Source organism: Molossus molossus, unplaced genomic scaffold (assembly GCF_014108415.1).
Source record: "Molossus molossus isolate mMolMol1 unplaced genomic scaffold, mMolMol1.p scaffold_m16_p_5, whole genome shotgun sequence".
NCBI lineage: Eukaryota > Metazoa > Chordata > Mammalia > Chiroptera > Molossidae > Molossus > Molossus molossus.
This window is the reverse complement of record NW_023425388.1, coordinates 5,758,649-5,784,443: the sequence shown is the minus strand read 5'-3', so window position 1 is coordinate 5,784,443 and position 25,795 is coordinate 5,758,649. Positions and strand designations below refer to the sequence as shown.

Here is a 25,795-nt window from a genome sequence, read left to right as displayed (position 1 = left end):
TGCATTTGTATATCCCCTCCTTTATATAGACATTCCTTCCTTCCTTCCTCCATGGCATTAACTCTGTGATGATATCAGGACCGTTGTCTTATGGACTGTCCCAGCCAGGGCGTGATTGCCTTCTTGTACATGCTGCGCTGCCTTCCTCCGGGCGGTGAAAGCTGGGGTACGGACCTGAAGGCTGGATGAGGGTCAGCCTAGACTGCCCACAGGTGATGCTGGTACGCGGATGCGAACCCCATCTTCAACTGCCTTTCTTGAGCCCTTGTGCCATTTTCTGATGACTTTCGCCTGAATCAGAAATTCACTGGGGGCTGCACAGGGTTTTCTCTAATTCTACCATTCCCCCTGCCCGTGCTCGCTGGCATTCTTTGCTAGAGAGCCTTCTGTCACCAACCAGGTTATACTGTCTAGTGCTGTCATTGCGGGGCCCGGCCACTATGCGGCGATGGCGTGCGGTCGGGACGAGACCCTCGCAGGCGCACGTCTTCCGGCGCGGTCCTGTGACGTCACGCCGCGCGACCAGGCGAAAGGGAGCGGCGCGGTCTTTCGTGCCTGGAGCGCTCAGTGGTGGTCGCCATGGTTCCGCGCGTGCAGCTCGCCCCCGAGATCCAGCTGGCGCAGCGCCTGGCAGGGAACGAGCAGGTGACCCGGGATCGGGCGGTGAGAAAGCTCCGGAAATACATCGTCGCCAGGAGTCAGCGGGAGGCAGGTTGGCGCGTGGCTGGCGGGGTGTGGGGACCGACTCGCGGACAGGGCCTGGCGGGGGGGCGGGGCTCCGGGGGGGGGGGCGGTACAACCTGGCTTCTGAACCACGTGACCCGGCGGGTTACGGGCACTTGGCATTTGTCACTAATTCTCCGTGTGTAATTATTGGGTTGTCACTTGAGTTTCACTGTAGTGTACGCTCCGCGGGAGCCGAAAATATGCTAGTTAACTGGTCTCCATAACGGTGGTTCTCAAGGTGTGGTACCCATCAGCATCTTCAGCATCACCTGGGTATTTGTTAGAAATGCAAACTCCGGGTCTGATCCCCGCCTTGCTGATCACGAACTGTTGGTAGCGTCCGCAGCCCGAAGCTCCCCAAGGGATTCCAGTGGGAGTGCTGAAGTCCGAGAGTCTGTTCAGTGGCAGACAGTCAGGAGCTCAGTAAATATTTTGAATGATTTTTACATTTTCCTCCCTTTGTAGCCTGATGACTTAACTTTTCCTTTTGAAATTTGAAATGTAGTGCAGGAAGTGCACAAACGCCAAGTGTAACGGATAAATTATCACCGACAAATTCACCCATGTAAGCCCGCCACCATCCAGCTCAATAAATGGAGACTCACGAAATTTTGAATCTCCACAAATGGAGCACGGCGCCTGATGCTTGTAGATTCTCAGTTTTTATTGAAAGAATGAAATGGCAGTTGGGGAGGCCCTGCAGGCAAAGCCCAGTGGGTTCCAAATTAGGAGGACAGCTGGAGAAAGGAGGGCCAGGTACCTTTGCAGTCATCGGACTTGGGTCTGTTTCAGGCAGTCACATTTCTCTGGTGTCGTTTCTGGTACTAAAAGGTTGGAGTTCACTTAGTCTGAGTGTTGCTGTTTTTGGTGCAGGTGGTTTCACTCATGAGGAGCTGCTGAAGGTATGGAAAGGACTGTTTTATTGCATGTGGATGCAGGACAAGCTGCTCCTCCAGGTGAGTATGTGGGAAGGCGGAGGAAGCTGGAGGGGCAGTGTCAGCAGGAGGACAGATGGGCATGTGGTTGACCCTGGGCAAAGTTTTACAGCTTTGATGCTTTTTTATTTTTTAATGGCAAGAGGGAGAGGGCCTTTGGTTAGAGTGGGTCTTATGCTTGCTGAGTTGAACACCATAGCCACACAGTTGATCATCAGTGCAAGTCATGGCGTGGGTGAAGCCTGGGGTACCTGTTTTGTGTTTACGTCACTAACTGAGACGTAAAATGATGGGAAACAAGGGAGAGGGTCCAAGTCTTCTGAGACACAGGCTTCTCCTGCAGCCTTTTTTAAAAGAAACTTTATTGCCCTGGCCGGTTTGGCTCAGTGGTTAGAGCATCGAGCCCATGGAACAAAGAGTCACAGGTTCAATTTTGGTCGAGGGCATGTACCTTGGTTGCATTTTGGTCCTTGGTCCTGCTCGGGGTCATTCGGGAGGCAACCAGTCGATGTGTCTCTCTCACATCAGTGTTTTTTCCTCTCTCTCCCTCCCACTCTGTGTGAAGATAAATGGAAAAAAATATATATCCTCAGGTGAGGATTTACAAAAATTAAATAAATAAAAGAAAACTTTATTTTTTAGAGCAGTTTTGATTTGCAGCAAAATTGAAAGGACGATACATTACCTCCAATCCCCCTACATGCACAGCTGCCTCTGTTATCAACATCCCCCACCAGATGGTACATTTGTTACAATTGATGGACCAATATTATCACATCATCGTCATCCGGAGACCATAGTTTACCAGAAGGATCACCCCTGGTGTTGTATGGTCTGTGGATTTGAACAAATGTATAATGACATGTATTCGTCAGTATGATATCTTACAGAGTAGCTTCACTGCCCTAAAATGCTAGCCTTTTAGAACTGTGTTTCTCAGAGTATGAATGTTTACTCTTCAAGATCCCCTAGGTGGAGATATAAAATGCAGATTGCTGTTATATTCCATGCCTACTAGACTAGAGGCTCAGGGGAAGCTCTGGAATGATCTATCGAGCAAATGCACCAGGTGGTGCTGGCCAGTGACGCGGACAGGCAGTGAATAATTTACATGGGTCTGGTTGGCTCCCTCTGTCTGCTGGTCAGGTGGCTGCATGTCCTGAGGCTCCCTGCTCTGTCCTGCCTTCTCTCATTCCCTCCTTGGCCAGCTTCTGTTGCTCGGGGTTCAGCCTTGGTCCTGAGGGCAGTTACTGCCCTTGTTGCAAGGTTCTGCTGGCCTCGCTGCAGAGGGAAGCCTTGCACAGTGGGGGTGTACCTTGAAGCCTCACGCACACTGGACTGAACAAGCCAATGGAAGCGGGTTCTCATAATGGGTGGATAGTTGAATGTGTTTGTCTTTGCTGTTGCTTGTTGTAAGACCACATTTCTTCAGAGACTGAAGGAGGTTTTTTTTACTGTTTCCTGCACAGGAGGAACTAGGAAGGACCATTTCCCAACTCATCCATGCTTTTCAAACCACAGAGGCACGTGAGTATCATACCCTTTGGTAAGGCCAGAATCTCTGAGTCATTTAGCTACCACACACAGAAGGCTTGGGTTCTGAGATCTAGAGCAAGAGAGAGGTCCCTTTTATAGCTGGTGTCTGCTGGTGCTTGAGTGTGAAACACTTCAACACGTATCAACTCATTTATCTAAAATACACTCAACTCATAAGTATACACTTTAAGACTAAAGTTAGTACAGTGTTACCAAGCTGCTTGCCTGAATCTCATCTGATAGTTGGGAAGTTTCTCAGTGACCTTTTGTTTCTCTTCTGACCAAGATCAGTAGTCCTCCACCCTGCTGCTTGCCCATTGGGGTCACTTGGGAGTCTTTAGAAAACTTGATGTCCATGCTCTGGCCGGTTTGGCTCAGTGGTTAGAGCGTCGGCCTGCGGTCCCAAGAGACCCAGGTTCAGTTCTCGCTAAGGGCATGTACCTCAGTTGCAGTTTGTCCCTGGCCCTGGTTGGGTTGTGCGGGTGGCAGCCACTCAATGTGTCCCTTTCATGTCGATGTTTCTCTCTCTCTCTCTCTTCCTCCCACTCTATCTGAACAAAAAAAATGTCCTCGGGTGAGGATTAAAAAAAAAAGAAAACTTAATGTCTAGACCCTGGTGTCCTTAAGAGGAGTTCAGAGGGTGGGGCCTAGACAGCAGCGTTTTCACCTCCCCTGAGGGTAGCCAGGGCTGAGCAGCGTCACTGGCATAGGCACTAGGACCATGGGTGGTGGGTTTAATTCAGTTGGACTCTAGTAGGCAAAGAATCAAAATTTGGTGGGCGGGGGGGCCTGCACAAGAATCATAGAAACTACTTTCTCAACTTGGAAGAGTCTCTGCCTGCATTGGAGTAATTAGTGAAGGAGAATACCTACCTTCTGTACTTTTTACATTCTAAGAACCTGCAGTAGAGTCTGTGCTCAGCAACAGGCAAAGTATAGAGCATTCACCTAGTGACACTGGAATGAGTTAAATGCAGGCCCATTCATTGCTGAGCCATCTGATCAACCCTTGCTGTTGAAGAAGTCTGTGATGGGATTTAGAGATGCCTCTTTGTGTCCCGAGGTCAAGGTGTGGGCAGGGTTGGTTCCTCTTAAGACCTCTCTCTTTGGCATGTAGACGCTGTCTTCTCTGTGTCCTCATATGGTCATCCCTCTGTGTCTGTCTGTGTCCTGATCTCATAAGGACAGCAGTCAGATTGGATGAGGGTACGTACTAGTGACCTTATTTTATCTTAATTACCTCTTTAAAGACTATACGTTCAAAAAAAGTCATATTTCGAGGTATGGAGGTTAGAGCTTCAACATAGGAGTCTGAGGGACACAGCTCAGCCCCTTGTACTCTGGCATAGCCATTATCAGTAGGGTCTTGTGCTTGATGGGTTAGTGCAGCTAGTGAGGAAAGTAGTGAGGTCAGGCATGGGTGTCAGGCAGGGCCTCTGCCCCTGCCGAGGGGAGGCCGAGGGCGGGGGGAGGAAGTGGCCAGAACAGCCTCCTTTCTTGCCAGTGGCTTTGCCTGCTCTTTGCTCCGTCTTCAGAGACTGCGGCTGCCAACCAGGGTTGTGGGTGAGCTCTGCTGTTCTTTTTGAGATTCCTCATAGCTCCATTTCTGAGCCAAATCAACTTCACATCTCAGCAAATTCAGAGATGTCAGAGGTTGGTTGTGCACAACTTCCTGGTCAGATTTCTTCATATTCTCTCACTTTACTTCCCCAAATGGCTCCCGTGCTCCTCCATGATTCTCTTGTGGCCCTTTTCCCTCCAGAGCACCTGTTCCTTCAAACCTTCTGGCAGACCATGAACCGCGAGTGGACGGGCATAGACAGACTGCGCCTGGATAAGTTCTACCTGGTGAGGAAGCTGCCTTTGCCCCTCTGCCAGGTCCCCTGCAGTGCCAGCAGTGGCAGATGTAGGGAGCAGGGCTGAGCACCCCGCACCTGCTGTGCTGTCCCACAGGGTTGGGGAGGGAGGGCTGGGGTGCGGCATAGAGTGGTCTGACCTCTGAGCTTACCGCCCTGCTAGGGCAGAGCTGAGGGCTTGTGGTCAGTGGGGCCATCCTGGGATCCACAAGCCCAGTGGGTCGTTCTGGGAGCCTAGGCCTTGTTTGGGGTGCACATGCTTAGGACTGTGTAGTATTTGTCTGATCTCTCAGGGTTGGCAAGTGGGGAAGGAGTTCAGTCCTTGAAACAAACATTGTAGAGACTTTCAGTTCAGAGGAGGAGGGTTCATGTTGCCCTCCTGTGGAGAACTGTGGTGAAGCCTGTGAACACCATCAGAGCTGGTGGAGCTCATGCCCTAGGTAGAGGCCTTTGGAGCCGTCTGGGGTGCCAGCACCTGAAGATGCTGGGCTGGGACAGGGACATAATTGTATGCAGAATCCCCTTTTCTTCCTCCTTCCGATGCTGCAGTCCTGTGAACTTAGGTTTCTCATTTGCCCCCAGAAATAGCCCTTCATGTTGAGCTATAGTGTTGTTATTACAGTGACGTTCACTGGCACTTGGAACAATCCCCACATGAAGGGACAGTGTTGCTGTCTGAGAGCAGGTGACCCAACGGGCACAGTGAATGGGCAGTGAGGACGGACCCCCTCGGGGCTGCAATTCAGGTGGATTCTGTCGCTCAGATCAGCTCAGACTTGGGTCAGGGTTATGTGGACGCTGGTGTCAGGTGTTAAAGTGTGGGCCTGCAGAGCGCTGAGGAGGGAGGGATGGACGCTGCGGCAGTGGACAGGAGCAGGGCCGGGGCCAGGCTTTGCCCTTTATTTATTTATTCTTAAATATGTTTTTATTGATTTTTTTAGAGAGAGAGGAAGGGAGAGAGAGAGATGAAACATTGATCAGCTGCCTCCTGCACATCCCTTACTGGGGATCGAGCCAGCAATCCCGGCATGTGCCCTGATCAGGAATCGAACTGGGACCTCTCAGTCCATGGGAGGATGCTCAATCCACTGAGCCACACTGGCCAGGCAGGCTTTGCATTTTTACAAAATACAGGTTGATAAGACCAAGGAGCTCCTCCATGCATCAGCACACGGTTGCCCTGAGGTGCATTCTCTGGGCCCTTAGGATGGATTTGGTTGAAGCCCATTTCCCAGGTCTCCCTGTGTGACCACATCTAGCAGCACATTCCTTGTAAAGGCTGACCCTTTTGATGGCACTTCAGATAAGGAGTAATGTAGGATGGGTCTCCACTGCCCTGGGGACAAGCGTCCTGGCTGCAAGGTGTGCTCTGTACTGTCCTCTTGCCTCTGACCACGACTGGACCCTCTGCAGGCATGTTGGGTCAATATGGGCAAGGCAGGAAAACTGGGCCAGAAAAGCTGTGAGCCACTGTACTGGGGAAGGGCGGGGTTGGGGGTAGGCATTGGGGCTTGATTTAAATGATGAGGCTTAAGGAGAGTTTACTGCATGGAGATCAGAGAGAAAGGAAACCTTTTTGCTCTGTTGGGGGTGCAGAGATGTTCTCAGTTACCAGATCTGATATTTGCACGTCCTCTGCCTCCTGTGGGGACCTGTGCTTCATTCCCGGTTTTTACTTTTGGAACAGGGACCAGTCCATCTTAGCTGTTGTTCATGGTACTACATTTGCTGCCCAGGTGTCCTCTGTGAGCCTGACTTCCTGGTGCGCTTGGAAAGTTGGGGCACCTCAGCCCTGGGCAGCAACGTGATCTCTGGGCCAGGGTCTTGAGGGCTTGGTGTCCTGTCCACCTGCAGCTCTGGGGGGCCTGCCGTGTGTGTGTGGCACGAGATGACCACAGGGCAGAGGGGAAGTCTGAGTTGTGCTACCACTAATGGGGTCTCCTTTTGTGTCACAGCTCATGCGGATGGTCCTGAATGAGTCCTTGGTGGCCCTGAAAATGCAGGGATGGGAAGAAAGGTCAGTACTCGCAGCATGTCCTGAGTCTGTGCTTCTCACAGGCCAGTCCAGATTGGAGTCACTGGGGGATTGGGTTCATGTGTTCTCTTTTAATTGGGGTTCACATGTTCTCTTTTAATTTTTTGTTGCAAAGAGATGTTGGCCTTAACATTAAAGAGTGACCCGATGGTACTTAAAATGTAGGTGTTTTAAAAATTATAATTTGGCCCTGGCCAGTTTGGCTCAGTGTTTAAAATGACAGCCCAAGGACCGAAGGGGCTCATGTTTGATTCCTGGTCAAGGGCATACACCTGGGTTGCAGCTGCCATCCCCAGCCCCAATTGGGGTCATATGGAGCGCAACCAATTGATGTGTCTCTCTTACATCGATGTTTTTCTCTTTTCCTCCCCCCTTCTATTCTATCTAAAAATCAATGGGGCCCAACCAGTGTGGGTCAGTGGATAAGCATCGACCCAGGCACCAAGAGGTCGCCAGTTCGATTCCCGGTCAGAGCACTTGCCCAGGTTGTAGGCCCCATCCCCAGTGGGGGGCATGCAGGAGGAAGCCATTTGGTGTACTCTCTCATCGATGTGTCTCTCTCTTCTTCTCCCTTTCTTTCTCTAAAATCAATAAAGGAGAAACAAATTTTTAAAAAATAAAAATCAATGGGAAAATATCCTCAGGTGAGGATTAACCAAAAAAAATTATAGTTTGCATGTGTTCATGGAAATATTTGTTTTCAACCTTGATGGTAAGTTGTGAATTAGAATTGAGTTCTTTCATTATAATGTATATTGTGTGTTAGCGTGTTTAGCTTTATTATCAGTGGTCATTGCTGCCAGTTCTAGAAATAATTTAATTTGTCCAGACTTCTCACTTTTGACAGTGGCATTTGTCCCCATAAACTGGCAGGGGCTTCCATCTCTGCTGGCCAGTAGGCGGGGCCTCAGCTCTTCCCAGCCCCTCCTGGACACCTGGGACCAAGCAGGGAGTGGGGCGGGGCTCCTGCTGCCTTACTGAAGCTCTTCATCTCGGTGGTGGGGAGCAGGTTTCTAAACCTCCGGTGGCGGGCAGACTGAGATACACCACACAAAGTGGGTTTCTGAATGTTCACATTTAAACATTTTTTAAATTAATTTAAAATTTGGTTTATTGTTTCTTTATATTTTGAGAGTGATATCTGTTCAGTATAAAGAACTTAGAAAAAGTATAAGACATTAAAAAGCAATTTTAATTCTGACAGTTTTGAAGACGTTGCATTGCTCTGCGCACATGGTATGAAAGTGGCATCATATCGAACGTGGCCTTTGCAGTGCTTTTCATTGACTGGCAGTGCGCCGCCGCCCCCCCCTCCCCCCCCCGCCCGTGGCACTGTCCTGCTGCTGCATGATTTTAGGGCGGGTAGGGGGACGAGGCTGGAAACAATGTATTTTGAATTGATTTATAACTAAAAAGTGTACATTAAAGGAGTTTATTTCAAGTACGTGGATACTACAGTCCCCAGATATTAGAATAGCTGACCCAGAGACTTCAGCTTACAGTCCAGGAGATGCTAGGACTGTGTGTCTTCGGAAAGCGAAGTTAGCAAAATCTTGGCCCTGGCCCACTTTCCTCCCATGTAAGAAAGGTAAGTGGAGTTGGACTGTAGTTACCTGAATTTTTCTAAGTTTAGAATCCTTATTGTTGACTTTATGTTTGGCAGGAGTCCTCTGTTTTTTTTTTTTTTTTTAATCCTCACCCAAGTATATTTTTCTTTTTATCTACAGATAGAACAGGAGGGAGGAAGAGAGAAACATCGATGTGACAGAGACACATCGATTGGTTGCCACCCGCATACCCTAACCAGGCCGGGGACAAACCGCAACCGAGGTCCATGCCCTTGGCCGGAATTGAACCCAGGACTCTCTGGTCTGTGGGTCAGTGCTCTAACTGCTGAGCCAAACCGGCCAGGGCTGGAGTCTTCTATTTTTGAGTGGTTGTCATTCCTAAGTCCCCATGAGGACCTTGAGGCCTGGGGTCTCACTCATTACAGGACCTACCGGGTTCCCCAGTAGGTAGCTAGTTACTGAAGCAGAATTAAGTGTTAAAGGGACGACTACTTCAGTTAACTTTTTATGGGTTTGTTATTACGGAGGTAGTTCATCTTCATTGTCAATGGTAGTTCAGCGCAGAAATCATTTTGAAGAACTCGGCCCCTCCCGTTGCCCTGGGGTAACCAGTGCTGCTGGTATGATCTCTTCTACCCTCTCTGCCCTGACACAACGTCTGTGGCCAGGTCGTGTTTCGGTGAGTGTTCGTTAGCGTTACCAGCAGCCCTGGGAGCAGGCCTTGCACCTGCTCTGGCCTCCGCTCCTCTTCCCTGAGCATCACTTTTCCTTCCCTGACCGGAGAGTCCCCGTCGCGCGCCCGCAGCCTCTGGGAAGCTCCTTAAAGAACGTTTGTTCTCCAGCTCCGGTGTAGAGGTCTGTGTGTCATCAGGTGCCCAGGAGATCAGATGCACCTAGACTGCTGAAGCTCGGTCACTGGAGCTCTCTGACGTGGGAGCCCAGGCCTCTGTGACCACAAACCAACATGGCAGGGAGAGGTCTGTTGTGACCTTCACAGGCTGTGTACTCAGTGAAGCAGAACCTGGGGAGCAAGCTCATCCCCCTCCTGTGACCTACATGTCCTTTTCTTGGTATTTGCTGTGTCCTGGTATGCCTTCTGAGCAGTTCCCAGCGAGGGCAGAGGGACAGGTGCAGGCGGTGGTCGCCTCCTGTCGCGCCTGCAGGCCTCTCCCCAGCACTCGCCTCAAGGACGGAAGGCCTGTGAATGTTGGCACGTCTTGCACTCTGTAGCTGAGCTTCAGTCCGCCCTGTGTTCTGATGCTGGTACGGTCACAGAAATTGGTAATTCCAGGGTCCTTTGTGCTGGGACGACCTGTGTGCGGTGGAACGTTGGCATGTTGGAAGACGGGGTGTCTGCTCCGTATGGGTAGAGAAGACCAGTGCCCTGGTGCCTGTCATGGCTGCTGCTTGTATTTGCCCATTTCTTTCTTCAGACAGATCGAGCAGCTATTGGAGCTGCTGACGACTGAGATTCTGCACCCCGACAGCCAGGCCCCCAATGGGGTGAAGAGCCACTTCATTGAGATCTTCCTGGAGGAGCTGGCCAGAGTGGGTGCCGCCGAGGTGAGGGGCTGGGGCTGGGGTGTGGGCGATGGGCTGGGCAGAGCTGGCGGCTGAGCTGCTCCCTGGATGTTTGTGAGTGAGGGACTGAGGCCGCTCCTGCTTTGTGTCCCTGTAGCTGACGGCAGAGCAGAACCTCAAGTTCATCGATCCCTTCTGCAGAATCGCTGCACAGACCAAGGAGTACGTGGCAGGGTCTCCGGCTGGCCTTTTGCACTGAGTTCTTCAGGGGACTGTCTTTGGGAAGTTGCTCTTCCCTTTTGGGAAGAGGGTGTGCATTGTGTCCACGTGACAAAATCACCAGAGGGGCCGATAGGCTCTGGGTCGGGAGAGAGGGTCACAGGAGTCAGCAGTCCTTTTTCTTGGTCCCGCCTAACGTCCTGCCTCTGCCTGCCTCCCCTTCAGCTCCCTGGTTTTACACAACATCACTCAAGGCATCTTTGAGACGATCGTAGAACAGGCCCCATTTGCCATCGAAGACCTAATGAATGAACTGGAGGAGGAGGAGGAGGAGGAGGAGGAGGAGATGTCAGAGGAGGATGAGCAGGAACAGGACGTGCCATCAAAGAAACTGTTTGAGAAGCTACCTGAAGGTGAGGATTACAGTGTGTTTAATATGACGTGTCCACCACCTCAGTGCCACCTGTCCTGGTCTGAGCCAGTAGTGCATTTCCTGGGATCCTTGTATTCACCTCCTCATTTTTATCTTTGCCCCAAAGTCTGTTCTTGGCCCAGCAGCCAGGGTATTCTTCAGAAACAAGCACACGTGTTCACTTACTGTCCCAGCCCTCGCTCCATGTGCACCATCCTGACTCCCCCGGCTCCTCCCTGGCCCACTGGTCTCCACCCTCTGTCACTCTAGGGCAGCGCTTCTTAACCTCTGGGTCGCGATCCTTTTGGGGGTTGAACGACCCTTTCACAGGGGTCACCTAAGACATAACAGTAGCAAAATTACAGTTATGAAGTAGCAACGAAAATAGTTTTATGGTTGGGGGTCACCACAACATGAGGACCTGTATTCAAGGGTCGCGGCATTAGGAAGGTTGAGGACCACGGCTCTAGGGCCTCTACCCTGACCACCCAGCTTAAAGTGAAGCCTCCCAGCCCTCACCCTGGCTCACTTGCTGTCTCACTTCCTGGCATGAATCAAGTGTAGTTACATAAACCACTTGTTTGTTCCTGGCCCATCTTCCCCACTGGATGTTGGCTCCATCGGGACAGGCAGCTCTGTTGATCACAGTGTGTCCCCAAGTGCCAAGAGCATTGGCTGGTGCAGAAGCCAGGAGGCTAGATGTGAATGAACAAATGAATTTCTAGATGAGCGAGGGAATGAACGGATGAAGGGAACATACCTCGACAAATGTCCCACTGTAGGGCTGTGGGGCAGGACCTGTGGTACTTTGGTAGTGGTGGTGTCCAGTCTGGTCTGTTTCCAGTCTTGATGCTGATGTGGGACATTGTGGGACTGCAGCTGCTCTTGCATGGCCAGTCCCACTGGGCGGCCTGTGCCAGCACTGTGTACTGAGTCCTGTGGCTGTGGTGGGCATGTCATTGTTCACCAGCTTTAGGACTTAACTGCCTTCACTTTTTTTGTAATAAATACACATAACAGTTTATAATTTTAATCATTTTTAACTTACAGTTCAGTGGCCTTAAATACATTCACATTGTTGTACAACCATTACCACTATCCATCTCAGAACCTTCCATCTTGCCAAACAAACTCTGTCCCCATTAAACACTTAACTCCCATTCCCCTCTCCCCCGCCCTTGGCAACCACCATTCTACTCTCTTATGGATTTTACTGCTTTAGGAACTTCATATTAGTGGATCAGAGAGTATTTGTCTTTCGTGACTTATTCCACTCAGCATTGTGTCCTCGGGATTCCTCCATGTTGTAGCCTGTGTCGGGATTTTGTTCCCTTTATGGTTGAGTAGTGGTCCACTGTGTGCATCGACCATGTGCTGCTTATCCAGCCATCTGTGATGGACTCCTGGGTACTTTCACATTGTATCTGTCCTGAATGTGGGAGTACAGTGCAACTTTTTTTTTTCAATGAAGAAGTTGCATGTTTTGTTGTTAAGCTGTGTTTTCCCCTGCAAGGCTGTTGCTTCTCTGTATAAAAACAGTACCACAAAGGCAGTATATTTGCAAAATTAAGATAGTATCATTTGTTATTTGACACTGTAGCAATTTTTCTCCACTTCCAGTTATTTCCAATGGAAAGATTGTTCAAAGTATTTTGACCCAAATCCAGAGACAAATGTAAGCAAGTTACAGTATTATATAAGGCTTAAGATAATAATGTTATCCTTGAAATGCATAATTTTTAACAGATTTTTAAAAATATGTTTTCATTGATTTTTTTTGGAGAGGAAGGGAGAGAGAGATAGAAACACTGATGTGAGAGAGAAACATTGATTGTCTGCCACCTGCACACCCCCTACTGGGCGTGGAGCCTGCAACCCGGACATGTGCCCTGACCAGGAATCAACCAGGACCTCTCAGTCCATGGGACGCAGCTCAATCCACTGAGCCGCACTGGCTGGGAGAAATACATAATTTTTATAACTAGATTTTACCATAGAAATTTCAGGAATTCTGATGTTATAACTAGCCTCGCCTAAAAATCACAGGGTGTTATGAAAAAGATGCATGTTGTGTTTATCTACATTCATTAGAAAGTTAAGGGGTATTTTCTTCCAGTAGCACTGTTGTTTCTTTTTTCATGGTATTACTAAAAGTTGCTATTTTAAGTCTTCTGTCTACCATTAGCTTAAAGCAGCTGTGCTAGATGAAATTGTCCCGTGCTCCTTTGTGCAGCGGGGGTTCATGTCCACTCTCCAGCAGACTGTTTCATGTTCTTCACCCGTCGGTCCTCTCGCTCTGAAGGCTTACTCAGTGTGCTCTCATCGGGCACCCACCTTCACGGTGAGATTTGTGGGCAGGTCCTGGATTTCTGCAAGAGTTCGTTAGTCTCCGTGACTTTTCTGATGGGGGAATGGAGTTCGCTCACAGCTTTTACACCTGCCAAAGCACCAAACTCATTTTTTTTTTTCAATTTTAAAAAAAATACTGATTTTTTTGAGAGAGAAAAACATTGATTTGTTGTTCCCTTTATTCATGCACTCATTGGTTGGCTCTTGTGTATGCCCTGTCTGGGGATCATACCTGCAACTTTGGTGTATCAGGACAGTGCTCCGACCAGCTGAACTTCCCGGCCAGGACCACGCTCATCTTGTTTGTTCAGTTTGTCCCAACTTCAGGCAAACGAGGATAAACAACCTTTCCCAAAGCTTCCTGTGCAAAATTGCTGGTTTTCGCTGTTTCAGTACCCTTTTTTGTTGTTATCCATTCATGTTTCTTTGCGTTTACACACTGAGATCAGGCTGGTGCAAGGCCTACAGTCTATTTCTCTGAGACCCTGCTTTCGGTTATTTTGGGTATATACCCAGAAGTGGAATCACGGATCATATGGTAATTCTTTTTTGTTGTTGTTGTTAATCCTCACCCAATGATATTTTCTCATTGATTTTTAGGTAGAATGAAAGGAAGGGAGGGAGGGAGAGAGAGAAACACTGATGTGAGAGAGACACATCGATTGCTTTCCTCCTGCACGACCCTGACCAGGGCTGGGATTGAACCTGTAACCCAGGAATGTGCCCTTGACCAGGAATTGAACTTGAGACACCTTCGGTCCGAGGGCCGACACTCTAATTGCTGAGCCAAACCCGCCAGGGCAGTAATTCTCTTAGTAATTTTCTGGAGCAACCACTGTACCTTCCACAGCTGCTGTTCCATTTGCTCCCCACCAGCAGTGCACAGGGTGCAGGCTTCTCCACATCCTCGTTTGCTCCCCACCAGCAGTGCACAGGGTGCAGGCTTCTCCACGTCCTCGTTTGCTCCCCACCAGCAGTGCACAGGGTGCAGGCTTCTCCACGTCCTCGTTTGCTCCCCACCAGCAGTGCACAGGGTGCAGGCTTCTCCACGCCCTCGTTTGCTCCCCACCAGCAGTGCACAGGGTGCAGGCTTCTCCACGTCCTCGTTTGCTCCCCACCAGCAGTGCACAGGGTGCAGGCTTCTCCACGTCCTCGTTTGCTCCCCACCAGCAGTGCACAGGGTGCAGGCTTCTCCACATCCTCGTTTGCTCCCCACCAGCAGTGCACAGGGTGCACGCTTCTCCACGTCCTCGTTTGCTCCCCACCAGCAGTGCACAGGGTGCAGGCTTCTCCACGTCCTCGTTTGCTCCCCACCAGCAGTGCACAGGGTGCAGGCTTCTCCACGTCCTCGTTTGCTCCCCACCAGCAGTGCACAGGGTGCAGGCTTCTCCACGTCCTCGTTTTGCTCCCCACCAGCAGTGCACAGGGTGCAGGCTTCTCCACGTCCTCGTTTGCTCCCCACCAGCAGTGCACAGGGTGCAGGCTTCTCCACGTCCTCGTTTGCTCCCCACCAGCAGTGCACAGGGTGCACGCTTCTCCACGTCCTCGTTTGCTCCCCACCAGCAGTGCACAGGGTGCAGGCTTCTCCACGTCCTCGTTTGCTCCCCACCAGCAGTGCACAGGGTGCAGGCTTCTCCACGTCCTCGTTTGCTCCCCACCAGCAGTGCACAGGGTGCAGGCTTCTCCACGTCCTCGTTTGCTCCCCACCAGCAGTGCACAGGGTGCAGGCTTCTCCACGTCCTCGTTTGCTCCCCACCAGCAGTGCACAGGATGCAGGCTTCTCCACGTCCTCGTTTGCTCCCCACCAGCAGTGCGCAGGGTGCAGGCTTCTCCACGTCCTCGTTTGCTCCCCACCAGCAGTGCGCAGGGTGCAGGCTTCTCCACGTCCACGTTTGCTCCCCACCAGCAGTGCACAGGGTGCACGCTTCTCCACGTCCTCGTTTGCTCCCCACCAGCAGTGCACAGGGTGCAGGCTTCTCCACGTCCTCGTTTGCTCCCCAGCAGCAGTGCACAGGGTGCAGGCTTCTCCACGTCCTCGTTTGCTCCCCAGCAGCAGTGCACAGGGTGCAGGCTTCTCCACGTCCTCGTTTGCTCCCCACCAGCAGTGCACAGGGTGCAGGCTTCTCCACGTCCTCGTTTGCTCCCCACCAGCAGTGCACAGGGTGCAGGCTTCTCCACGTCCTCGTTTGCTCCCCACCAGCAGTGCACAGGGTGCAGGCTTCTCCACGTCCTCGTTTGCTCCCCACCAGCAGTGCACAGGGTGCAGGCTTCTCCACGTCCTCGTTTGCTCCCCACCAGCAGTGCACAGGGTGCAGGCTTCTCCACGTCCTCGTTTGCTCCCCACCAGCAGTGCGCAGGGTGCAGGCTTCTCCACGTCCTCGTTTGCTCCCCACCAGCAGTGCGCAGGGTGCAGGCTTCTCCACGTCCTCGTTTGCTCCCCACCAGCAGTGCGCAGGGTGCAGGCTTCTCCACGTCCTCGTTTGCTCCCCACCAGCAGTGCGCAGGGTGCAGGCTTCTCCACGTCCTCGTTTGCTCCCCACCAGCAGTGCACAGGGTGCAGGCTTCTCCAAGTCCTCGTTTGCTCCCCACCAGCAGTGCACAGGGTGCACGCTTCTCCACGTCCTCGTTTGCTCCCCACCAGCAGTGCACAGGGTGCAGGCTTCTCCACGTCCTCGTTTGCTCCCCACCAGCAGTGCACAGGGTGCACGCTTCTCCACGTCCTCGTTTGCTCCCCACCAGCAGTGCACAGGGTGCACGCTTCTCCACGTCCTCGTTTGCTCCCCACCAGCAGTGCACAGGGTGCAGGCTTCTCCACGTCCTCGTTTGCTCCCCACCAGCAGTGCACAGGGTGCAGGCTTCTCCACGTCCTCGTTTGCTCCCCACCAGCAGTGCACAGGGTGCAGGCTTCTCCACGTCCTCGTTTGCTCCCCACCAGCAGTGCACAGGGTGCAGGCTTCTCCACGTCCTCGTTTGCTCCCCACCAGCAGTGCACAGGGTGCAGGCTTCTCCACGTCCTCGTTTGCTCCCCACCAGCAGTGCGCAGGGTGCAGGCTTCTCCACGTCCTCGTTTGCTCCCCACCAGCAGTGCACAGGGTGCAGGCTTCTCCACGTCCTCGTTTGCTCCCCACCAGCAGTGCACAGGGTGCAGGCTTCTCCACGTCCTCGTTTGCTCCCCACCAGCAGTGCTCAGGGTGCAGGCTTCTCCACGTCCTCGTTTGCTCCCCACCAGCAGTGCGCAGGGTGCAGGCTTCTCCACGTCCTCGTTTGCTCCCCACCAGCAGTGCGCAGGGTGCAGGCTTCTCCACGTCCTCGTTTGCTCCCCACCAGCAGTGCGCAGGGTGCAGGCTTCTCCACATCCTCGTTTGCTCCCCACCAGCAGTGCACAGGGTGCAGGCTTCTCCATGTCCTCGTTTGCTCCCCACCAGCAGTGCACAGGGTGCAGGCTTCTCCACGTCCTCGTTTGCTCCCCACCAGCAGTGCACAGGGTGCAGGCTTCTCCATGTCCTCGTTTGCTCCCCACCAGCAGTGCACAGGGTGCAGGCTTCTCCACGTCCTCGTTTGCTCCCCACCAGCAGTGCGCAGGGTGCAGGCTTCTCCACGTCCTCGTTTGCTCCCCACCAGCAGTGCACAGGGTGCAGGCTTCTCCACGTCCTCGTTTGCTCCCCACCAGCAGTGCGCAGGGTGCAGGCTTCTCCACGTCCTCGTTTGCTCCCCACCAGCAGTGCACAGGGTGCAGGCTTCTCCACATCCTCGTTTGCTCCCCACCAGCAGTGCGCAGGGTGCAGGCTTCTCCACGTCCTCGTTTGCTCCCCACCAGCAGTGCACAGGGTGCAGGCTTCTCCACGTCCTCGTTTGCTCCCCACCAGCAGTGCACAGGGTGCAGGCTTCTCCACGTCCTTGTTTGCTCCCCACCAGCAGTGCACAGGGTGCACGCTTCTTTACGTCCTCACCAGCACTGTCATTTTCTAGGGGTTTTGGCTAGCCATCTTCATGGGTCTGAGATGGTATCTTGTGGTTTTGAGTTGGGTTTCCCTAATGATTAGTGACATTGAGCATCTTTTTATGTGCTTGTTGGCCGTGTGTGTGTCTTTGGGAAAAGATCTATTCAAGTCCTTTGTCCATTTCTCACTGGATTGTTTTATTGTTGAATTTTGAGAGTCTTATTTATATATTCTAGATGCTCACCCCTTACCAGATACATGCTTTACAGATAGCTTCTCCCATTCTGAGCTGTGTTTTTATTCTATCTATAGTCATCTGACCAGAATCAAACCCTTGACCCTTTGGTGTGAGGGCTGATGCTCTAACCACTGAACACACCAGCCAGGGCCTAGCACCATTCCTTGAAGAAACTGTCCTTTCCCCACTGAATGGGCCTGGCATCCTTGTGAAGGTCATTTGACTATAAACGAAAGGTTAACTTCCCCCTCCGACTCTCAGTGCACTTGCTGGCCTGCTCCTTGGCTTTCTTGTTCGTCGGCAGCCCCTCTCCACCCCCAGCATGTTCTCTGGCCCTTGCAACCCGCCCGTCCCTCCCTTTCTCTCTCACTCAAAGCACCTGAGACCTAGGAGTCTCTTGCGAGCCCTCCCGTGCCCCGCTGTCCTTATTATCTGCCACGCACGCCTGCCCTCGTGGCTGCCTGTGCTCCAGAAGTTTTCTTCTGTAGGAGTGACATCAAAGCCCCAAACGTTATGGAACATTGTCTTCAGCACGCCTGCCCTCGTGGCTGCCCGTGCTCCAGAAGTTTTCTTCTGTAGGAGTGACATCAAAGCCAAACGTTATGGAACATTGTCTTCAGCAGGCCTGCCCTGTGGCTGAACTAAACTACCCTTCTTCCTCGCTTCTAGGACTTCTGACTCCACGTGTGCCTAACACCCACTCGTAATTTCATCTTAATGTCACTCCTTAAGGACTGGTCGGGCCTTAACATCCTCTGGGATGTCTCCCTTGTTTCCAGGCCTGTGGTGGCCCCACTCCCCTCAGCGTGAGGCTGTCGGGGTCCCCCACCATCAGGTGCTGTGGGCTCCCCCGGCCTACACCTGTACATTCTCCCCAGGCTGGGGGCCCTGGCCGATGGGGCTGGCTCGCAGTTGTGTGTTGGGAGCCTGTGACGCCAGGTGTGTCTGAGTTGACGGGGCGCTTTCATTCCAGGCTCCGGCGGGGCTGGACCAGACGGGGGTGAGGAGCAGGCCGGGGACGATGAGGACAGCGTCGGCGCCGTCCTTCAGGTGGGTGGCCTGGGCTCGTGGGCTGCGTTCTCAGCCTCTACCCTCCGCTTTGTTGCTGGCTCTGGGAGCTGGCGGAGCTGCAGGGGAGGAGTGCCATGCATAGGGATGGCAGCTGTTGGCTGAGACTTGGGGGACCCCTCGTCTGCCAAAGCACAAGTCCTTGAAAGCGGGGTTGGGGGCTGGACGCTGGGAGACTCCACTATGTGTCAGCTGCCCAGGACTGCCCCGGCCGCCTCCTGGGGTGCTGGGGCCAGTTAGGTGGTGTGAGCCCAGGGGCTGGCACTGGGGTCCCCGCTGGGAGTGAGCTGTAGACAGTCACCTTTGCTGAGGGGACAGCAGGTTGTCCTTGTGGTCCAGGCACTTTACTTGGTTCACATCTGGCAGCACCTGGGCCGTGACTGACTCTCTGTCTCCGTGGTGTCTCTCTGTGAAACAGTTTGACTATGAGGCTGTCGCTAACAGACTGTTTGAAATGGCCAGTCAGCAGAACACCCCTTCTCAGAACAGGAAACGTCTCTACAAAGTGATCCGAAAGTAAGTGTTTCTCCGAAGGTGGCCACCCTGTTCTTCCCACTGCCCTGGGGTTGCCTCTTCCCTCTCAAGTGGCCTTAGCTAGGGGGGGAGAGGGCAGTACCCTGCTTCAGAGCTCAGGTTGGGGGGCCTCACTGAGGACCACCGTGCTGCTTGCACAGGAGGCTGGAGGTCGTGGGGCTGCCTTCCCCAGTGTGGTGTGGTCTCCTTCCACAGCCGTGGTGAATGACTGTCTCATTCTTGCAGGTTGCAAGGCCTCGCTGAAGGTGAGCACTGGGTCGTGCGCTGAGACCGGCCCCAAGGAGAAGGCGTGTGTCCCCTTCTCTTGGGAGAGCGTTGGATCTTGTGTGTGTACCCTCAAAGCATGAGTAGTCAGCAGAGAAGCTGTGTTTCTTGGGAGAGAGGTGGGCCGGGGGTTGGCAGGTCGTCTGACTTCAGTGCTGTGGTTCTCAGCTCTGAGCATGAGAATACGCACTCAGTGCTGTTCCAGGGCAGGGTGGCGCCCAGGAATCTGCATTTCTCAAGGAAGTTCCCAAGAAAGTGCCCAGGCATGCTAAGGCTGCTGGTCTGCAGCAGTCATTTCTGCATCTCAGTGTGTGGCTGATGGAACTGGTACAGTTTATTCTGCAGACAGTTTTCTGGAAGGTTTATAATTGGAGATGTAGCATTTTTTCGCCAACATTGCATTACAGAAAGTTTTACGCACAGCAGAGTTGAAAGGATTTTGCCGTGAAGACCTGCATATCCACCCCCTTGGCTCTACCACTGACATTTCACTGTCCTTGTTCTATCATGAATCTGCCCGTGGAGCCCTCCCACCCTTCATGAGGCCACACCCCGAAGTACTTCCTGCTCATTATGAACTAAGTCCAGTGTATTCTTTAGGTGAAATTTACGTTCAGTGAAATACATGAATACTGTGTGCATCTGTGGGTTTTGACCAGTGTGCACTGTCCTTTGTGACTCCAACCCATCAAGATACAGAACATCGCCTCTGCTCCAGGAAGCTCAAACCCCTTCTCAGCATAAGCAGTTTCTAGAAGTAGGCCATGGTGTGTCCTAAGTGCTCCAAGAATGGGCTCTTTCGCGTTGTAGCAACTATGGTTTGAAGCCGGCAGAGCTGTGGTGGTTATCGGAACAGGCCTCCTTGCATGGAGCCGGGGAGGGGCTGCGTGGGGGTCCCGTGGAGCAGTGAGCTCAGACCCAGCCGGGCCTGCTTTCAGCCTGACTGTCTGCCCTGGTCCTTAGGCCTCTTCCCTGAGGAAGACGTCCCAGAAAAAGCCTACAGGAAACTGCAAGAAGGGAGGCAGGAGAGGAAGGCAAGGAAGTGTTTGCCCAAATCCCAGCTGCAGGACAAGACAGGTAGGACTAGTGCCCACTGACATGGAGGGGCTTACCCCGTTCTATTGTGGAGTACTGTCTCCCCGAGGCGGGCCTCCAGGCGCGGTCCAGGCGTCCTGGAGAAAGCCCTGGACCAGATGCCCTGCAGCAGCGGGGCTGCCCTGTGCAGCTGGGCCTCGGGTTTGTCCGGCTGCCGGGGGCCACTTGCCATGTTCCCCGCTCTCCTCGTCTGCAGGTTCGGTCTGGGCTGCTGCTTCCTAATCCTTTTTCGTGTTCGATCTGTACACATCTGGTGGGTTTTGACCCATCTGCTCATCTTCAGCGTCCCCCCGAGACCACTTCACCTCCCTGTGCTCTCCTTGATTTTAGAGGCTTCCCCCCTTCTCTCCTCCTCCCCCTCTTCCTCCCCTGCTTGTCCACGCAAGTGTGCTGAGGATGTGACAGCCCTCACTGAGGGCTACTCTGTGCTGTCACCCCAGGCCCTGCACGCACTGCACACCGCTGGGCGTGGGCTGCCTGCTGCAGAGGAAGTGGGCAGTGCCGTTTGAAGGGTCCCTGGACTCGCCCCTCTCCGGCCAGGGCCACTTCCGTTCCTGTTGTTTTTACTGGGCCTTGCGGCAGCGCAGGGCCAGCCCCCAAATGCCATCTCCTGTTGTGTACCAAGCCGAGTCACAGCTCCTGCCCTGTTTTCCGAGCCTGTCCCTGCTGACCAGTGTCACCTCCAGCCCCCGTGCACTGCGCGTAGGCCCGCCTGCCCCATCTGTCACGTCTGCTCTGACCCCGTCCTCACGCTGCTCTTGCTGAGGCTGCCTTTCTGGCCTCAGGAGCCTGCACCGCCGCTGGCTCCGGGGTGTCTGCTCCTGAGGCCGTCGGTGCTTCTGTGCCCTCTGCTGCCCTGGGGCTGGCACCGGCCGTGACGTCGCCGTGAAGTAGCCTAGCCTTCCCTACCCGTTCACGTGGCCTTGCTGTTGCAGGGAGAGCTGAGCAGGAGGACCCACGTGCAGACCCGAGTTCCCGATCAGAGAGAAAGAGGCGGCGACGGGGCCCGGGTGCTGACCCGGCTGCACCCCAGGAACAGCCCGGGGGCCGTGGCAGGAGAGGGGTACGCAAGAGGCGGCGGCGGCCTCGGGCAGGGGCCAGAGGGAAGGTGCCTGGCTGCCAGGAGCCAGACGTGAAAAAGAAGTGGACACAGGAGCGGAAGAAATGACGTTGCTGGCCCCCCTGGGCAGGACAGTGCTGTCTCCGCCCCTCTTCCCGGTGTGCGCTGTGGGGCCGGAGCGAGCCGGACAGGTGGGCCGTGCCCCAGACTCTGGACACGGGCAGAGGTCAGCTCAATGACGTTGGCTCCCACTCAGTGCCGTGCCCCAGAGCGCTGCCACTGTGCTGGCCTTGGTCAGGCAGGACCCTGAGACTTGGAGCTCCCTGCAGGCAACCCTCCTGGCAAGCGGGGCCAAGCCAAGCATAGGGGTGCCACAAATAAAATGCCACGCAGTTCTTGCAAATGGTGTCCTGCCCCGTGCGCTGATGTAGGAGGTGCCCAGAGGGCTGGATTGTAGGTGCTGGTTCCTGAAGAGCACGTGTGTCTGTATCCATATGGGTCTGCTCACACAGAGCACGTGTGTCTGTACCCGTGGGGGTCTGCTCACACAGAGCACGTGTGTCTGTACCCATTGGGGGTCTGCTCACACAGAGCACGTGTGTCTGTACCCGTGGGGGTCTGCTCACACAGAGCACGTGTGTCTGTACCCGTGGGGGTCTGCTCACACAGAGCACGAGTGTCTGTGCCCATTGGGGGATCTGCTCACACAGAGCACGAGTGTCTGTACCCATGGGGGTCTGCTCACACGGAGCACGAGTGTCTGTACCCATGGGGGTCTGCTCACACAGAGCACGTGTGTCTGTACCCGTGGGGGTCTGCTCACACAGAGCACGTGTGTCTGTACCCGTGGGGGTCTGCTCACACAGAGCACGAGTGTCTGTGCCCATTGGGGGTCTGCTCACACAGAGCACGTGTGTCTGTACCCATGGGGGTCTGCTCACACGGAGCACGTGTGTACGGAGCACGAGTGTCTGTACCCATGGGGACTGCTCACACGGAGCACGTGTGTCTGTGCCCATGGGGGTCTGCTCACACGGAGCACATGTGTCTGTACCCATGGGGGTCTGCTCACACGGAGCACGAGTGTCTGTACCCATGGGGGTCTGCTCACACAGAGCACGTGTGTCCTGTACCCGTGGGGGTCCTGCTCACACAGAGCACGTGTGTCTGTACCCGTGTGGGTCTGCTCACACAGAGCACGTGTGTCTGTAACCCGTGGGGGTCTGCTCACACAGAGCACGTGTGTCTGTACCCGTGGGGGTCTGCTCACACAGAGCACGTGTGTCTGTACCCGTGGGGGTCTGCTCACACAGAGCACGTGTGTCTGTACCCGTGGGGGTCTGCTCACACAGAGCACGTGTGTCTGTACCCATGGGGGTCTGCTCACACAGAGCACGTGTGTCTGTACCCGTGGGGGTCTGCTCACACAGAGCACGTGTGTCTGTACCCGTGGGGGTCTGCTCACACAGAGCACGTGTGTCTGTACCCGTGGGGGTCTGCTCACACAGAGCACGTGTGTCTGTACCCGTGGGGGTCTGCTCACACAGCACGTGTGTCTGTACCCGTGGGGGTCTGCTCACACAGCACGTGTGTCTGTACCCGTGGGGGTCTGCTCACACAGAGCACGAGTGTCTACCCATGGGGGTCTGCTCACACATCTCACAGCAGAGTCTGGAAAGGACGCCAAGTTCTGAAGTGGGTTTCTGGGCGGGCTGTCCCTCTCCACGGCACGGACTTGTGTTTGGTAGGAGCAGCAGTGGACCCTCGTGCTTGGGGTTGACGTGCCCGAGGCAGGAAGGGTGGCTCCTCTGCCCACCCTCGTCTTCAGTGACGTGGAGGCAGAAGACCTGGCGTCCAGCGGGCAGACCTGCCCGTCCCTGTACCTCTCGGCGCCTTCAAATCAGGTTTCAGCCCTGCATTCATCCAGAGGGTCACGCAGGAGCGTCCGAGCAGCTGCACGTTTGCCGGATCCTGGCCAGAGTGCCGTGAGGGCGCACCTACCCAGGTGGGGGTGCTATGAGGAGCCCCGGGCCCCAAAATTCCAGTTAGAGGGGGAATGAAACACTGTCATGCGGGCTCCCAGTGGCCTCGGCAGTGCTGTGTCATGGCTGCAGAGGTGACAGGTGGGCACTGTCAGGGTTAGCCACATCCTGCATTCCACGGGCATCCAGGCCAGCTGGGCCACTCTGGGCCGAGGCATGTGGGTGAGCCCAGCGCAAGGACCACCGTGGGGCAGATCCCCCAAGGCCTGAACTGAACCCCTGCTGCACGAGCATGTTCCCAACCCAGCGGGCGCCAGGGCCGTGTGCTCCCCTTTCGCTGGAGCTGCCCGGGGGCAGGGTTAGGGGACAGGAAGGGAGTGCAGCGGCACCGTCGTCTGGACTTCACAGTTCCCTTTCCCCGGCGACTCACAGTTTTGTTTCTGTGAAATTCCTCTGGTTAAAAAGTAAGGGAACACCATCCCATGGAGGTTCGTGGGAGTGGGGAGCAGGCATACCTGATGGCAGTTCCGGACCCAGAGCCCTCCTGCGTCAGCACCGCGGCTGGTCACTGTCGCCCTCAGAATCTGCCCTGGGAGCACGTGCTCCTGACGCGTGACGACCAGCAGGGTGCCATGGGTGCCGAGGGCAGGGCTCGGCAGACTGGCAGCCCTCCTGCCCATCAGACGTTCTCACTGGGCGAAGTGTGACACCTGAGAGGAAGTTGAATGTGACCAGCAGCCACTGTCCCTGGGAAAGCTTGTGTTCAGAAGTTGGCGTTGATTTTATTTTCTGTGTATTTTAAAAATACTTCATTGAGCCCTGGCCGGTTTGGCTCAGCGGTTGGAGCGTCGGCCTGCGGTCCGGAGAGACCCGGGTTCGGTTCCCGCTAAGGGCAAGTACCTCGGTTGCAGTTTGTCCCCGGCTCTGGTTGGGTCGTGCGGGTGGCAGCCACTCGATGTGTCCCTTTCACATCGATGTTTCTCTCTCTCTTCCTCTCTCTCCCTCCCACTCTATCTGAACAAAAAATGGAAAAAATGTCCTCGTGAGGATAAAAATCAAACAAACAAAAAATACTTCATTGAGAAATAGTTCACACACTACACAGTTCACCCACCTACAGTGGACAGGTCAGTGCTTTTTAGTATATTCAGAGTTGTATAGCTGTCGCCACAGTCAATTTTAGAACATTTCACCCCAGAAGACATCTTTCTTTTTTTATATCCTCACCCGAGCATCTTTTGCATTTATCTTCAGATAGAGCGGGAGGGAGAGAGGAAGAGAGAGAGAAATAACGACGTGAGAGAGACACATTGATTGGCTGCCACCTGCACAACCCCAACCGGTGGGCTTCTTGGTGCCCATGTCTAGACCCAACGGCCTCCTCCTGGGCAGGACACCACAGAAAGCCATGTTGGTCCCGGTGCTCTGCCCGATCCGCAGGCCGACGCTCTAACCCAGTGGTTCTCACCCCCCTAAAGCTGCGACCCTTTAATACAGGTCCTCATGTTGTGGTGACCCCCAACCGTAAATTATTTTCGTTGCTACTTCATAACTATAATTTTGCTACTGTTATGTCTTAGGCGACCCCTGTGAAAGGGTCGTTCGACCCCCACAGGGGTCGCAACCCACAGGTTGAGAACCGCTGCCACCGCTGAGCCAAGCTGGTCAGAGCAGGGGGCGCCCTTTCCAGCTGACCCTTCCCCACTAGGGACCGCCTCATGTGGGTCTGGTCCCCGTTCCTCTGGACAGTTCCTCTGTCTTTGCTTGACATTCGGGACCAGCCCACTGTGGGCTTCTCAGTGCCCAACAGACTCCTCCTGGGCAGGACAGCACAGAAAGCCACGTGCCCTGCCCGGGCCACGTCCTGGTGCGGAGGGTCTTGGGGAAGTGGTTGTGTTGCGGATTGAAGTAGTTTCTCATCAACTTTTCACTTAGCCATTGATTTTCCTACATTGCGACTTGTGGTTTCTTGTTTCATTCAGTGGGTTACAGTCCATTACTGTCACTTATTTTAATCCTCAGAGTGTACCATTTTGGCCGTGGGAGACTTCAGGCTGGCTCTGTTCTCTAAGGAGTCCCGCCATGCCCTGAGCACACCTTGCTTTTGACTGGGATAGGAAGCCCCGGGCCTGTGCGAGCAGGAAGGGGGGCTCAATGGGGAGCAAAGAGGGACATCTGTAATACTTGCAACAATAAAAAAAAGAAGCCCCGGGTCCATCTGGACTCCAGTCTGGAGTCAGGCTGACCACTTGGAGTCCAGCCTGGGGTGGGAGGGTGGCAAAGCAGGGAGCAGCTCTGGCCCTGCCCTGTTGCCCAGGCTGCATGGGAGGGGTCTCGCTAGGGGGAAGGGACGGGGAGGGAGGAGGAAGGCCTTGTGTGCTGACCAGGGTTCAGGAAGGGAGGAGCCAGGGTGGTTTGGGACCCGTCCCTCCAGTAGTGGGTTGGAGGGTGGATTT

At 54.1% G+C, this 25,795-nt stretch overlaps 1 protein-coding gene across 1 annotated transcript; it reads left to right on the top strand.

Annotated features, from left to right (window-relative positions):
- Positions 1-543: 543 nt before the first annotated feature.
- Positions 544-21,751, top strand: RRP1 (ribosomal RNA processing 1). Its single transcript, XM_036243387.1, has 13 exons — positions 544-712; positions 1,600-1,682; positions 3,131-3,188; positions 4,960-5,045; positions 7,009-7,070; positions 10,090-10,219; positions 10,335-10,399; positions 10,622-10,809; positions 18,310-18,386; positions 18,823-18,920; positions 19,164-19,183; positions 20,166-20,279; positions 21,233-21,751. The coding sequence occupies exons 1-13, from the start codon at positions 580-582 to the stop codon at positions 21,463-21,465; spliced, it is 1,347 nt and encodes a 448-aa protein (XP_036099280.1). The 5' UTR covers positions 544-579; the 3' UTR covers positions 21,466-21,751.
- The last annotated feature ends 4,044 nt before the right edge of the window (positions 21,752-25,795 follow it).

Excerpts from the sequence above, each read along its gene's own strand:
- RRP1 (XM_036243387.1), top strand. The coding sequence starts at position 580 with ATGGTTCCGCGCGTGCAGCTCGCCCCCGAGATCCAGCTGGCGCAGCGC. Across the intron at positions 18,921-19,163 it reads CTCTACAAAGTGATCCGAAA|GTTGCAAGGCCTCGCTGAAG; the intron begins GTAAGTGTTTCT and ends TCATTCTTGCAG. Across the intron at positions 20,280-21,232 it reads CCAGCTGCAGGACAAGACAG|GGAGAGCTGAGCAGGAGGAC; the intron begins GTAGGACTAGTG and ends TTGCTGTTGCAG.